The 15,167-nt window shown below is 42.2% G+C and overlaps 1 protein-coding gene across 1 annotated transcript in view; it reads right to left on the reverse strand.

Annotated features, from left to right (window-relative positions):
* Positions 1 to 2,580: 2,580 nt before the first annotated feature.
* Positions 2,581 to 15,167, reverse strand: part of LOC122699602 (adhesion G protein-coupled receptor E3-like) — a 44,431-nt gene continuing 31,844 nt past the window's right edge. Inside the window, exons 15-20 of the mRNA XM_043911763.1 lie at positions 12,804 to 13,039; positions 11,985 to 12,051; positions 8,133 to 8,224; positions 6,696 to 6,876; positions 4,840 to 4,935; positions 2,581 to 3,456 (exon numbers count right to left, since the gene is read on the reverse strand). Coding sequence (XP_043767698.1) covers positions 3,406 to 3,456; positions 4,840 to 4,935; positions 6,696 to 6,876; positions 8,133 to 8,224; positions 11,985 to 12,051; positions 12,804 to 13,039 — 723 coding nt within the window. The 3' untranslated portion in view covers positions 2,581 to 3,405. The remainder of the gene's footprint in view (positions 3,457 to 4,839; positions 4,936 to 6,695; positions 6,877 to 8,132; positions 8,225 to 11,984; positions 12,052 to 12,803; positions 13,040 to 15,167) is intronic.

A 15,167-nucleotide genomic window follows, 5' to 3' on the forward strand; every position in this document is an offset into this window, starting at 1 on the left:
TCCACCTAGCTACTGAACATGCTCTTGTCTGCAGTGCATGAAAAAATAACCAACAGCATGGATTCCAAGTCCTTTGAAAGTCTATATTCTGACATGTTTGGTTAGTATTTCTAATTCCTCAGGCAGTAGTGAAATGGTCAAAGAGACCAGAAAAGGTGGCTGAAGAAAGAAAGCTTGGTCCACATGCTTCACCTATTTCTGACCTCTCCCCTTGCAGGAACTTTGGGTGCCTCTTAACATTGGCAGGTCAGTATAAACCTCCAGCAAGGCTTCCCTTGGAGCTGCCTTTGGTCATTATGAGGCACCACAAAACCGCAGAACAGGGTTCAATGATCGCTTCCTGGCCAACTCCACATCTCATTCATGCTGCTTTCACACACACAGGCACACCATAGAGTTAGTGAAGTACTGCAGAAAGTGTGTTTACTAGGATAACAAAGAACTAGAACTCTAAGCATCCTTACCTTGTCTTGAAGTTCCCAGATGAGCCCCCAAGATGAATGGCTGCTGCTCCAAGACGTGTATTATACCAGGATTTGTGACCTCCAGAGGAGAGAATTTCAATCCGGGGTCAGAGACAAGGCTTGACTACTTGGAGCTTTTTGTGTAGCAAAGTTTTATTAAAGTATAATATAGATAGAGAAAGCTTCTGACATAGACATCAGAAGGAGACAGAAAGAGTGTCACCTTGCTAGTTTTAAGCAAGGCGTTTTATGTCTATTAGCAAGCTTCTAATCAGATAAAAGAAACACCTCCAGGCTGAGGGAGTTTCACCAGGCGCTTCTCCCACAATATGCAGTTTTGAGATAGGATGGCACGACGTCATCCCTGGCCATAAAACAATTGACATGAGTTTTGGTTTGTTGAGCCATTATAAGCCCAAGGTTTGAGAAAAGAAAAAAAGGTTAGTCTTAAGCAGAACTGGTTTTGTCAACAGAGAAGGGGAAAAAACATCTGCCACTTGCAGTTTATTTCCTCCTGCCGCTTGGGGACCTCTGGCCTTCCTACCTGTTACCCTCTCAACTCCAGAAATAAGGGATATTATATGATATTTCTCCTTCTCTGTCTGACTTACTTCACTCAGTATGACAATCTCTAGGCCCATCCAGGCTGCTGCAAATGCATTATTTCATTCTTTTTAATGGGTGGGTAATATTCCATTATATATATATGTACCACATCTTCTTTATCCACCACTCTGTTGATGGACATTTAGGTTGCTTGCATGTCTTGGCTTCCATGTCTGCAGTTCATGGGGTAGCAAAGAGCTGGACATGACTAAGCAACTGAACGACAACATCATGTCTTGGCTATTGTAAACAGACCTGCGATGAACCCTGGGGTTCGAGGATCCTTTCTGATCATGTCCAGGAGTGGGATTGCAGGGTCATAAGATAGCCCCAGAGGTTTCATCTTGTTCTTTCATTTGAAACATACTCCTCAGCCTTCTCACTGTGTTTCACTTTCTTCCTTTGCCCCTATGAAATTGGTTGAAACAGTAACCTTTCCCAGTTCTGAAGGCGAGTCCTTGTTGGGAGTGTCTATGTGAGCTCATTTGCTTTAGTTGGGAATGGTTCTAAAGTGAGCTTGGAGTGGATCTTCCCCCTGGTACACTGGCAGCTGCTGCCTCGATGGGAGGATGAGCTAGATTCAGAGGAGTTAGACCCAGAGCCAGATGTGAGCTGGGACTTTTCCTAGACTCCATGAAATCATCGTCCTAACGATGTCTGATGCTTTTGAACTGTGGTGCTGGAGAAGATGCATGAGAGTCCCTCGGATAGCAAGGAGATACGGCATTATAACGTTTGCAAAGACAATAGCTCTGCTGTCTTGTTAGGACCAAATCCACATTGCAAAGAGAGCTAAAAACAGAGACACTACCTAAAGGATGACACCATCCACAGTCTAGGAAAAATACTCACTTTGCTATACAGCGGGGATTCCCTGGTGGCTCAGTGGTAAAGAATCTGCCTGCCAATACAGGAGACATGGGTTCAATCCCTGGGTTGGGAAGATCCCCTGGAGAAGGAAATGGCAACCTACTCCAGTATTCTTGCCTGGAAAATCCCATGGACAGCGGAGCCTGGCAGACTACAGTTCATGGGGTCACAAAGAGTCAGAAAGGACTGAGCGACTATAATAACAACGACAAAATCAACTGTACTGCAGTTAAGAAAATGAAAATGACCTGAATGCATGTACCTGACAAAGGCGCATATACATCATACATGCTCAATTTCTGCAAACAGTCCTTGAATGTTTAATGAGAGGTGACATGCAAATGAAAAAAAAAACCACAAGAAAAGGTGCTCAACATTTTAAAAACCACAATGAGATACCTATTTTACCCATGCAAATGGCTAAAAGTCAAAGTACTGATACTATCAAGTGGTGTTCAGGAAGTGGAGGAAGTGAAACTCTTCAATATTCCTGGGTTATTGTAAACTATTGCAAACATCTTGGAGTTTTGTCAGCTTCTTTTAAAATGGATCATTAACATATGACCTAGCAATTACACCCAAGGTATTTACCCCAGAAAAATGAGACACGTGGCCACACACACACACACAAACACAAATATTGTACTAGAATGATCATAGCATCTTTATTCATGGTAAAAAAAAATGGAAATAACTCAAATAGACATCAATAGAAACATGGATAAGCAAATTGTGATATACAATAGTGTGAAATGGTACTTAGCAATAAAAAGGCACAGACTAGCAACATATGCATGAAATGGATGAATTCTAAAATCATCATGATGAGAGAAACATGGTAGGCACCAGGAGTACATAGGGTATGATTCCATGTATATGGATTTTAAGAACCGACAGAATTAATCTGTTGCTATAGAAATCAGAATAATTGTTTCGGGGGTGGAAGACTGGGGATGAATGATTGAAAGGATTATGTGGGAACTTTCAGGAATAATGCAGATAGTCCATATCATGATTTGATTGATATAGTTGATAGATATACAACCAGGAGATGTGGGTTCAAAACTGGGTTGGGAAGATTCCCTGGGGAAGGAAATGGCAATCGACTCTATTATTCTTGCCTGGGAATTTCCATGGATGGAGGAGCCTGGTAGGCTACAGTCCATGGGGTTGCAAAGAGTTGGACACAACTTAGCTACTAAACAACAACAACAAATACATGTATATACATTTGGAAACTCACCAAATTTAAGATCTACACATCTCTGTGTAAAATAATTGAAAACATTATTCTTAATTATTTGCAAATAACACTGTAACACTACACAAAATATTATTCAACCTAAGCATAGATTCTCCCAACAATTCTCCTGTAGGATAAATCAGTTCTCATGGACGATTGAGTCATATGGCTAATTCTTTCTCCAGTGTGATTGGAAGGATGGCATGGAAGAGCTTGTCATATTCAGACTGAAGTATTGCTTCTTTTTCCCAATAAGTTGGATGGTTTCTCCATCTCCATGTGTGAATTTGTGGGAGAGACAGAAATATAATTAATGTTGAAACATTCCTGAAAGTAATTTTTGAAATCATTTGATGGCAATTTCCTGACAAAAACATGAGATTCATATTGAAGCGTGGATCCCAGGGAAAGTCTGAGTGTTTTTCTTCCAGGCTTAATGTACTTAACTTTGTTTTTTATATCTCAGAAAGTTGAAGATATGAAAGTAAGCATAAGATGATGAAGTCTGCCCCCCTTAACTCACCCATGAGGAGACTGACCTCAAATTCACATCCAAATTAATTTCAGAAGTAGGTCTAAAACCAAGGTCTCATACTGTTACATCTCACCTAAACTCATTTTATTTATCCCTTCATTCATTTTCCTTCATCATTATCAAGTAACAGAAGAAAAGCTTTTTGTAATGTCTATCACTTTCTTCAAGTACTATTTTGCCTATGTCAACAGTCCTTAAATTATGATCGGGTGGAGAGGGAGGTGGGAGGGGGGATCGGGATGGGGAATACATGTAAATCCATGGCTGATTCATGTCAATGTATGACAAAAACCACTACAATATTGTAAAGTAATTAGCCTCCAACTAATAAAAATAAATGGAAAAAAAATTATGTCTTTTTGTTTTTTTAAAAACACCAGTGTTCTACAAAATGTAAAGACGTTTTCTACAGGGAAAAAAAATCCTGGCTGAAGATGTTTGGCAAATCCCAAATTCTGCAGCCTCTTTGAAGGTTTACAAAGTATAGGCCTGGTTAAGGCTCAGAGCATACCAGCAGTGAAACACCTGTTTGGCAACTTGTGAAACTCATGAACAAGTATATCTTAGTTACAATATAACATAAATAAGAAAGAATTTCATTCACGTTTTTGTAACTCCAAGGTTTGGACTCAGATTACTGTTGTTATTTAGTTGCTAAATCGTGTCCAGCTCTTTTGCGACCCATGGACTGGATAGCCTGCCAGGCTCCCGTGTCCATGGGATTTCCCAGGTGAGGATACTGGAGTGGTTTGCCATTTCCTTCTCCAGGGGATCATCCTGAGCCAGGGATCTAACCCGCATCTCCTGCACTGGCAGACAGTTCTTTACCACTGAGCCACCGGGGAAGTCCTTGCCCTCAGAAACCAATAATCCCAGAAAAACAAAATCTTTCACTGTGCAGATTATATGTGGGTAAGTATGCTATGACCCCACCCTACAGGTGCTCAGTGTCAGATATTGCACAGTACGCTGAGGCAGAGATGCTAACAAGTTCCTGTACCAAGAATCAACACGTGGTCCATTCTCACTATTGGCGGAGGGGCAGACCCAACTGCCTGCTGGTTTGAAGAGAATAATTCAAATTAGGAAACAGCATGGACTAGGAGAGGAAATCATCTTACCATGTGGGTTTGGCTGGTAGAGCTGGAAAGGATGTAGCTGTCAGACTCTGTCTTTTTATTCATCCTCCTAACCCACTTTACGTACTCATCTCTCACCTGAAAAAGATGGAAAACAAAAATCTTGCATTTTAATTCTTTCTGGCTATATGCACGGATGCTACCGAAAATAGTACTTTCCCCCATTTTTACTTGCAGATGATCCATAGGGGCTATATCAGATAGACTGATCTATGAGTGATTGTGTGTTAGTCACTCAGTCATGTCCAACTCTTTGTGACCCTATGTACTGTAGCCCACCAGGTTCCTCTGTCCACGGAATTCTTCAGGCAAGAATACTGGAGTGGATTGCCATGCCCTTCTCTAGGGGGTTCTTCCCAGCACAGGGATCAAACCCAGGTCTCCTGCATTGCTGGCAGATTCTTTACCATCTGAGCCACCAGGCAGGCCCCTATGAGTGATTACAGAGATAATATATGCAGATTAGCCTATGCATCTTTATGCTAATGATAACTCAGCATTTATATAATCGGTAAAAGCATGAGCCATTTTCTGTAACCACTGAGAATTACTTCCTCCTCTTAGTGTTTTTGTTGATGTTCAGTTGTTAAGTCTTATCCCACTCTTTGAGACCCCATGTACTGCAGCACACCAGGTTTCCCTGTCCTTCAGTATCTCCTGGGATTTGCTCAAACTTACATCCATTGAGTCGATGATGCCATCCAACTATCACATCCTCTGTTGCCCCTTTTTCCCCCTGCCCTCAATCTTTCCCAGTCTCACGGTCTTCCAATGAGTTGGCTCTTTGCATCAGGTGCCAAAGTATTGGAGCTTCAGCTTCAGCATCAGTCCTTCCAATGTATATTCAGGGTTGATTTCCTTTAGAATTGACTGGTTTGATCTCCTTGCTGTCCAAGGGACTCTCAAGCATCTTCTCCAGCACCACAGTTTGAAGCATCAATTCTTCAGCACTCAGCCTTATTTATGGTTCAACTCTTACATTTATACCTGACTACATGTCTCTCTGAGATCCATACAACCCCACTGGAGTGAAACCTAGCAATATCTATTTATCAAGTCAGAATGCAGTGCAAAATCACTGCTTAGAAAGTTTATGTGGTCCAGCCAATGCTGGCACCTGGATCATCACTACCACCACATTCTCCTACACTCAGAGCACTGCCCTCACTACATGTCTTTGGGTTCTGGAACTGGCAATGGTTTCCACGTCAGCTTTACTTCCCTTCTTTGGCTGGTTGTGTCCTACCCACCTTAAGCTCCTCACCGTCAAGTCTAAAGAAGCCCTACTTGGTAGCTTAATATCCCCCTAACAATTTTCCCCATGGTGCAAACCAGTTGGTTATTCATGTCTAATTATGTTGTTTCCCATTTCTGATTTCTTCACTGTTCAGAAAGCAGCCCCTGGATCCCCCAGAGCCAAGCAAGTAATAATCATTAACATACCATAGGAATAGTAAGAAATGAAAACCACTGTCCCCCAAACTTTAGTTTTGCTGCTGTCAGACCCCATATTCATTGTCTGAGAAGAATGGGGAAGCTACCATCCAATACTCATTGGGAAACTGGAAAATTGGAAAACGGCGACTTGAACTCTAAAGGGGAATCAAGATGGTGGAGTGGTAGGATGTGGAACTCACCTCATCCTACAGATACATTAAAAATGCATCTACAAACAGGGGTTTGAACTCCTGGGCTCAGTGGAGAATGGTAGGCTTGGGGAAAATGGGAACACACCATCAGGCAGGAGGGCATCATGTGGGAGAGAAGCGCTAGCCAGGTAAATGACATGAGAGGACCCAAGTTGGGAGCTGGGAAGAAGACAGGATGGGTCCTATTACCTGCTGGTTGAGGAGGCAGTGGACCAGGAAGATGTAGACTCCCTGCAGGACATTGGTGATGGTGAAAGCATAGGCGATGATGGATCTGATAGGTTCCTTTATCACTTCAGCGAGAAAGAAGCCAAGGCACCAGGAACAGCCCAAGAGGAAGAGCTGAGCAATGGCTTTAAACGTCAGCATCCTGTTAACACCAAGAAGGAGAGTCACCAACTCACCACCTTCTCTCTTGAGTAGTATGTTGTCCTGTCTTCAGACCCCATCTGCCTTCCTCTCCAGTTGTTGTTATTTAGTTGCTAAGTCATATCCGACTCTTTGCAAGCCCCATGGACTGTAGCCTCCAGGCTCCTCCATCCATGGGATTTTCCAGGCAAGAATACTGGAGAGGGTTGCCATTTCCTTCTCCAGGGGATCTTCCCAACCCAGGGATTGAGCCTAGATCTCCTGTATTGGCAGGCAGATTCTTTACCACTGAGCCACCTGGGAAGCCCATTCTCTCCAGTTAATGGTGAAATTTTCTCAAGCCAAGATGGACTTGGAGAAACTGTGGTGGTGAGTGCAATATTTGGAAGTAACGGCTATCATTTTCATTGTAAAAGCTCTAATAGATGAACATGAGTTTATTCCATGGATGTTTTCCTCTAATATGAATGTTTATAACTGGAATGATATTTTGTGGTGGTGCTGGCTGTTTAGTCGCTAAGTTGTGTCCAACTCTAGTGACCCAATGGACTGTAGCCCACCAGGCTTCTGTGTCCATGGGATTTCCCAGGCAAGAATATTAGTGTGGATTGACATTTCCTTCTCCAGGAATGGTATTTTACCACTAGTTATTTTAATGCAGCAGAATACACATAACGCAAAATTTAAACACACAGTTCATAGGCATTAAATACATTCACATTGTTGTGCCACTAGCACAACACTATCTTTCTACTGAACTTTTTTTCACCCCAAAGAACAGAAACTCTGTATCCAAAAAGCAATACATACCCATTCCTTCCTACCCCCACCCCTTGGCAACATCAATTCTACTTTCTGGTTCTATGAATCTTCTCATTAATTTCAAGGTTTCAATATATATGATTTTAAGGGTGATTCTCATTTGACAGTGGCTCCTAACATGGTAGGCAACTCTCTACAGATGACTGTTTACAGTCTTCTCAGGCGCCTCAGTAGGTAAACCATCTGCCTGCCAATGCAGGTGACATGGCTTTGATTGTTGTGTCAGAAAGATTCCCTGGAGGAGGAAATAGCAACCCACTCCAGTATTCTTGTCTGGGAAATCCCCTGGATAGAGGAGCCTGGTGGGCTACTGTCCATGAGGTCACAAAGCGCTGAGCACTGCTTAGTAACTGACCATGCATGCATGCTTGAAAAAGCAATCCTTTAGAACTACAACTCATGCTAAGCCCATTAAAGTGTCTAAACCCATTTTACCTTGTGTTTTGTATCTTGGACACATCTTTATTGAGGGAAGAAAGTCGGTCTCTCAAAATCCACAGGGTTATCGAGTAAAAGATTAAGTTTATCTGAAAGAAAAAAAAAAAAGAAACTAACTGTGGACCAACATACAGAGTCAGTTTTTTTATCATGGCCATTCTGACCCGTGTGAGGTGAACTACTCACTGTAGTCTGATCTGCATTTCTCTAATAGCTCATGATGTTGAGCATCTTTTCATGTGTCTCTTGGCCATCTGTGTGTCTTCTTTGGAGAAACATCTACGTAGGTCTTCTGCCCATTTTTTGACTGGGTGTGTTTCTTCTCATATTGAGTTTCATGAGCTGTTTGTATATTTTGGAGATTCATTCCTTGTAGGTTGCTTTGTTTGCCATTATTTTCTCCCATTCTGAGGGCTGCTGTTTCGTCTTTTTATGGTTTTCTCTGACATATGTATACCGCCATGTGTAAAGACACTATGTGTAGAGAGCTGCAGATAGCTCATGGGAACCTGCCGTAGAGTGCAGGGCGCCTAGCTGGGTGTTCTATGGTGACCTAGAGGGTGAGATGAGGGTGGGTGGGAAGGAGGCCCATGAGAGAGGGGATATATGTGGTGGCTCAGATAGTAAAGAATCTGCCTGCAATGTGGGAAACCAGGGTTCGATCCCTGGGTCAGGAAGATCCCTGGAGAAGGGAATGCCAACTCACTCCAGTTATCTTGCCTGGAGAATTCCATGGACATCAGAGCCTAGTGGGCTATGGTCCATGGAGTCACAAAGAGTTGGACATGACTGAGTGACTAACATGCTACATGCTATAGCTAATGCACTTTATTGTGCAATATTGCAAGGCAACTATACCCTAAGAAAAAACATAGAGAGTCAAAATAGAAAGCACTGAAGATCATGGGAAAAGGTATGAGATGCTGAAACCTGGGGACTTCCCTGGTGGTTCAGTGGTTAAGACTCCATGCTTCCAATGCAAGGGATGCAGGTTCCATCCCTGGTCAGGAACTAGGATTCCACATGCCTCATAGCACAGCCAAATAGTTAAAAAAAAAAAAGAATATATTGAAATTCCTTTGGAGCAGACTGGGGATACTTGTACAATATCACCAAGGAGCTCCTGAAAGCTCCCAAAAGAACGTGCACGGGTGGTCAGGTGGCACAAACACAGTGCAGTGTGGTATCTCCACCAATGCCTTTCCTTGCACACACGGGCCATGGGCACATATTTTCCAGGCTCACTTCAGATAGTCTGGGGCATGTGGCTGAATTCTAGTGGATGAGATGTTGGTCACAGTGACATATGCCTGAATCCTACAGTCTTCAACTCTCTTCCCCTCCAGCAACAACCAATGAGATCATGTGTCAAAATAAAAGAAAAGCTGAGGACTTCCCTGGTGCCACAGGGGCTAATAATCTGCCTGCCAATATAGGAGATACGAGTTCAATCCCTGGTCTGGAAAGATCCCACATGCCTTGGAGCAACAAAGTTCATGTGCCAGAACTATTGAGTCTATGTGCTGCGACTTCTGAAGCCCGCATGCCTACAGTCTGTGCTCCACAAGAGAAGCCACTTCAGTGAGAAACCTGAGCACCCAATAAAGAGGAGCCTCCGCTCACCCAACTAGAGAGAGCCTGCACAAAGCAACGAAGAGCCAGCACAGTCATAAAGAAAGTAAGGCTGAATCCCACATGGGGAGGAGCCTCTTGATCCACACTGGGCTTTGCAAAAACAGCACACAAAAATGTATTTGCTCTGTCAAGCCTTTGGGATGTTGGGACTTCTTTGTCACTGTAACACACTTTAGCCTAAACTGACTAATCAGACTATATCCTGAGTTGAACAAACATAAAAACTGAAGAAGATTTAAGAACACTTGGTGAAATCACTTCCAAATTACATAATCCTATCATATTCACAATTATATTTTTATACATCCACTCATTTGTTTATTCAACAAATATATATTAAGTATGTATGGTATGCTAGATATTAGAGATACAAGGATGATTTCTTCTCTATTCATCAGCATTTAAATGTGCTTAAATTTTTTTTCTTTTTAAAAAATTTTTACTTTTGTCATTAAAAAATTAAAATTAATTTATTTTAACTCGAGGATAATTACTGTACAATATTGTGGTGCTTTTTGCCATACATCAACATGAATTAGCTATGGATGCACATGTGTCCCCCCATCCTGAAGCCCCGTCCCAGCTCCCTCCCCACACCATCCCTTCTGGGCTGTTCCAGAGCACCGGGTTTGAGTGCCCTGCTTCTTGCATCACACTTGCACTGGTCATCTATTTACATATGGTAATATACATGTTTCAATGCTATTCTCTCAAATCATCCCCCTCTCGCCTTCTCCCACATAGTCCAAACTTCTGTTCTTTACAACTGTGTCTCTTTTGCTGCCTTGCATATAGGATTGTTGTTACTGTCTTTCTAAATTCCATATATATGTGTTAATATACTGTATTGGTGCTTTGCTTTCTGACTTACTTCACTCTGTATAATAGGCTCCAGTTTCACCCACTTGTTAGAACTGACTCAAATGCATTCTTTTTTATAGCTGAATAATATTCCATTGTGTATATGTATCACAACTTCCTTATCCATTTGTCTGCCAATGGATATCTAGGTTGCTTCCACATCTGAGCAATTGTAAACAGTGCTGCAATGAACATTGGAGTACATGTGTCTCTTTTGACTCTGGTTTCCTTGGTGTGTATGCCCAGCAGTGGGATTGCTGGGTTGTATGGCAGGTCTATTTCCAGTTTTTTGTGCAATCTTCACACTGTTTTCCACAGTGGCTGTGCTAGTCTGCATTTCCAAAAACAGTGTAAGAGGGTTCCCTTTTTTCCACACCCTCTCCAGCATTTATTGTTTGTAGACTTCTGGATGGCAAAAATATGCTCAAAAATTTTAAATAAATACATATGCTCAAACATCTTATATTAAAAGGAAACAAATGAATGTTAAAATCGTACCTATTTTGCCCTCCTACACTGTTGGTAGGAATGTAAATTGGTAAAACCAGGATTGAGATCAGTATAGAGATTCTTTAAAAAAGTAAAAGTAGAACTACTGTATAATTCAGCAATCCCACTCCTGAGCATGTATCCAGAGAAAGCCATAATTTGAAAAGATACAAGTTCCCCAGTGTTCACTGCAGCTCTATTTACACTATCCAAGACATGGAAGCAACCTAAATGTTCATCAACAGAGGAATGGATAAAGAAGATGTGGTACATATATACAATGGAATATTATTCAGTCATAAAAAGAATGAAGTAATGCCGTTTGCAGCAACATGGTTACAACTAGAAATTATCCTACTAAGTGAAGTTAAGTCAGAGAAAGACAAATATATTATGCTCTTGTGTATATGTGGGATCTAAAATCAATATACAAATGAATTTAAATTCAAAAGAGAAATAGACCAACAAACAGAAAACAAACTATGGTTACCAAAGGGGAAGTGGAGAGAAAGATAAATTAGTTGGTTGGAATTAACATATACACATTACTATATATGAACAGGTAAACAATAACGACCTACTGTATAGCATAGGGAACTATATTCAATACCTTGTAATAACCTATAATGAAAAAGAATCTGAAAAGTATATATATATATTTTTTTTTCAATTCACTTTCCATTATATATTTGGCTGAATCTCTTTACCGTACACCCAAAACTAACACAGCATTGTAAATCAGTCATACTGCAATAAAAAATAGTGCCTCTTTTGATCTTCAAATTAAGCTGAATACTACATACCACACACACATACTGTCTATATACACATGGCACCTGAGACAGACAGACACTACAAACCTACCAAGATGACTGCTGATATGGGTCCTAAGAAACTCAAGATAAATCCTTTCTCTATGTTGATCCAGCAACTGAAAAACAGAAAGCAAGAGTAGCAGCCTTTAAAAAAAGTAATGGAATACAATAAATGATGTGCAATAGATAATATTTACATAGGGTTTTTTGGGCTTTCCCGGTGGCTCACTGGTAAAGAATTCTCATGCAATGCAGGAGATGAAGGAGACGTGGGTTCAACCCCTGGGCAGGCAAGAGACCCTGAAGAAGAGCATGGCAATCCACTCCAGTATTCTTACCTGGAGAAATCCATGGACAGAGGAGCCTGGTGGGCTACAGTCCATGGGGTTGCAGAGTCGGATATGACTGAGTGACTAACACATACTGGGCTTAGTGATATTACAGAGGTTCTTTATTACAATATTATATTTTTAAAACCAGTTATTACCTTCAGTAATTTAAGTAGCAAAGATTTATAAACATGTGACATTTATAAATATAGACACTTATATAAACAATAAAAATTCATGCTCCTTCCAGTTTACTGTCTGTGTTACTTTACACTAGTCATTCATCTTTTTTCTCTAAACCTGTTTGCTTAGTATACAAAATGGGAACAATTGGAGCACTTTCTTCTAGGGATGCTTTGATAGAGTTGAGAAATGGTGTAAAGAAACACTTCGCCCCAGGGCATGGAGAAATAAATGTTCAGCATCTTTATTCTCAACCTGAGTCATGATCTACTCAACCCTCCCTTCCTCCCTCAGTTTCCCACGGAGACAGGTGTGTGCCCATGTCCCCGACAGCACATTCTCAGCCCCGTACTCACTGCTTAGCGGTGCCGTATCCTTGGGGGTTGATCGCGGCAGACACAGCCACAATCACCGCCGGGACCCCGTAGCCTACAGGGTACATGAACCTCTTCTTGAATCTGCCCGCGCTGGTGTAGTTGGCCACCTTGAGGTTCCTGACAGTGAGGAAGAGGTGCAGCCCTTCGAGGAACATCCAGGTGAAGGCGGCCAGGTAGAGGTAGTGCAGTACACCTGCGATGACCTTGCATAGCACCTGGAGGGGAGAGGGGGGCCATTGGAGCATTTCTGGGGGCCACGACCTCACCATCTGCTCTTCACCAGGGTTGTCTCTAGGTGACTTTGGTGAGAGATGCTCCTTAGCCTTCTTCACATGTCCTTCTTCTCTTTAGAGTCATGTCTCCAAACGGATGGATGGTCCCCCTTGTCTATTCCCATGCCTTGGCCAGATGTCACTTGGGCCACCCAAGAAAAACTGAAAATATATCACGTTTAAAGCTGAATGGGGGACTTCCCTGGTGGTCCAGGGCTTAAAATCCACCTGCCAATGCAGAGGACATGGGTTTGATCTCTTGTCTGGCAAGATTCCACAGGCCATGGGGCAACTAAGCCCAAACACCACAACTACTGAAGACTGAGTCCTAAAGCCCATGCTCTGAAACAAGAGAAGCCATTGCAGTGAGAAGTCCATGTACTGCAAGGAGGAGTAGCCCCTACTTGCTGCAACTAGAGAAAGCTCGCAGCAGTGAAGACCCAGCGCAGCCAAAAATAGCTAACTAGCTAACTAAAGTTCAAAGAGATCTTTGTCCATCTTAAAATGGAAGAAGAAAATATTCAAAGTGTGTTAAAGACTGTAGAAATCAGATAACCTTTTGCCTGTTGGCTAATGGATGCTAGACTTCTCTGAGTCGGATGAAACTGGTGCTGGCCAGGGCTGTCTCCATCCCAAGAACCCTTAACCACCTCCCTGCCCCTTCTGAGGATGAAATTAATCCTCGTAGAAAGCTTATGGCCAGCTTGTCCTGCCATGATCACCGTCTCTTCCATCTTGGTCACTGCCCAGAACTGAAGTCACTCTGGTCTGTGTAGCATATATGTTGGGTACATGAATGAGTGAGTGAATGAGTGACTCCTCTAATATTTTTTTTCCAATTATTTTCATTAGTTGGAGGCTAATTACTTTACAATATTGTAGTGGATTTTGCCATACATTGACATGAATCAGCCATGGTCCTCTAATATTTTTATCCCCATAAAGCCCCATAGTTTTCTCTTTTGAGCCAACGGCTCATGGTTTCCTCCACTATGAAAGAATCTGCTCTGAATGACCTTTTCTGTAGTAAGCAAGAAAGTAAGCACCCTTCTTCATATTCACTGAATGTTCCCTCCATGTCTTTAGGATCACTGGTACTTGAAAAAATCAATTTTCCCCCTCTCTTTAGGTTGCACAACTCAGCATGTGGAATCTTAGTTACTTGACCAGGGATCAAACCCACGCTCCCTCCATTGGAAGTGTGGAGTTTAACCACTGGACCACCAGGGAAATGATCGCCCCCACCCCATGTCTTTGATTAAAGTATAACCTGGCTTTTGTTTGAGGACATTGCTTTCCACACTTTCCAAGAGAACAATGACCGCTCTCCATTGTCTGAGGGGAACTGGGTTTCGTCTACACCTCTCATGCACTCTTCTGGACCATTGACTCTCTTTTCATGATGAATAAAACCCTGCTCTCTTAGAAATCATGTCCTGAGTCTTTCTAGCAACCTCTCAATCTTTGCAAAACTCCACTCACTTCCTGGTTTCTCCCCCTCACTCCTTGGAGATGCTGTTGCATGAAACACATGTTTGATATCAAACCTGCTAGCTTGGAATCATAAATCAGTAACCCTCAGGACCCATCTCCACTGTGCATCATTCACTCAGTCTGTAAAAGTTTTTAAATTGACAATTAACTGGGGGAAGGGACATGAAAAAAACTCTGAGTTTTGTGCATGTTCTATATCTTGATCAGGGTGACGGTTTTATATCTCTGTTTCTATATCTGGGCTTCCCTGGTGGCTCAGAGGTAAAGAGCCACCTGCCAATGCAGGAGATGAGGGTTTGATCCCTGTGTCAGGAAGATCCCCTGGAGGAGGAAATGGCAACCTACTCCAGTATTCTTGCCTGGGAAATCCCACGGACAGAAGAGCCTGGCAGACTATGGTCCATGGGCTTGCAGAAGTGTCAGACACAACTTAGTGGCTAAACAACAACATATCTATATCTATTACAGACATAGGTGGTACCAAGTTCCTCTGTCTGTGGAGTTTTCCAACAACATATCTAATGTATTGTCTATCCATGAGAAAGGAGGATTCCTGCCTTCTGGAACAACACGAGTG

The sequence above is a fragment of the Cervus elaphus genome, chromosome 9, assembly GCF_910594005.1.
Source record: "Cervus elaphus chromosome 9, mCerEla1.1, whole genome shotgun sequence".
NCBI classification, from domain to species: domain Eukaryota; kingdom Metazoa; phylum Chordata; class Mammalia; order Artiodactyla; family Cervidae; genus Cervus; species Cervus elaphus.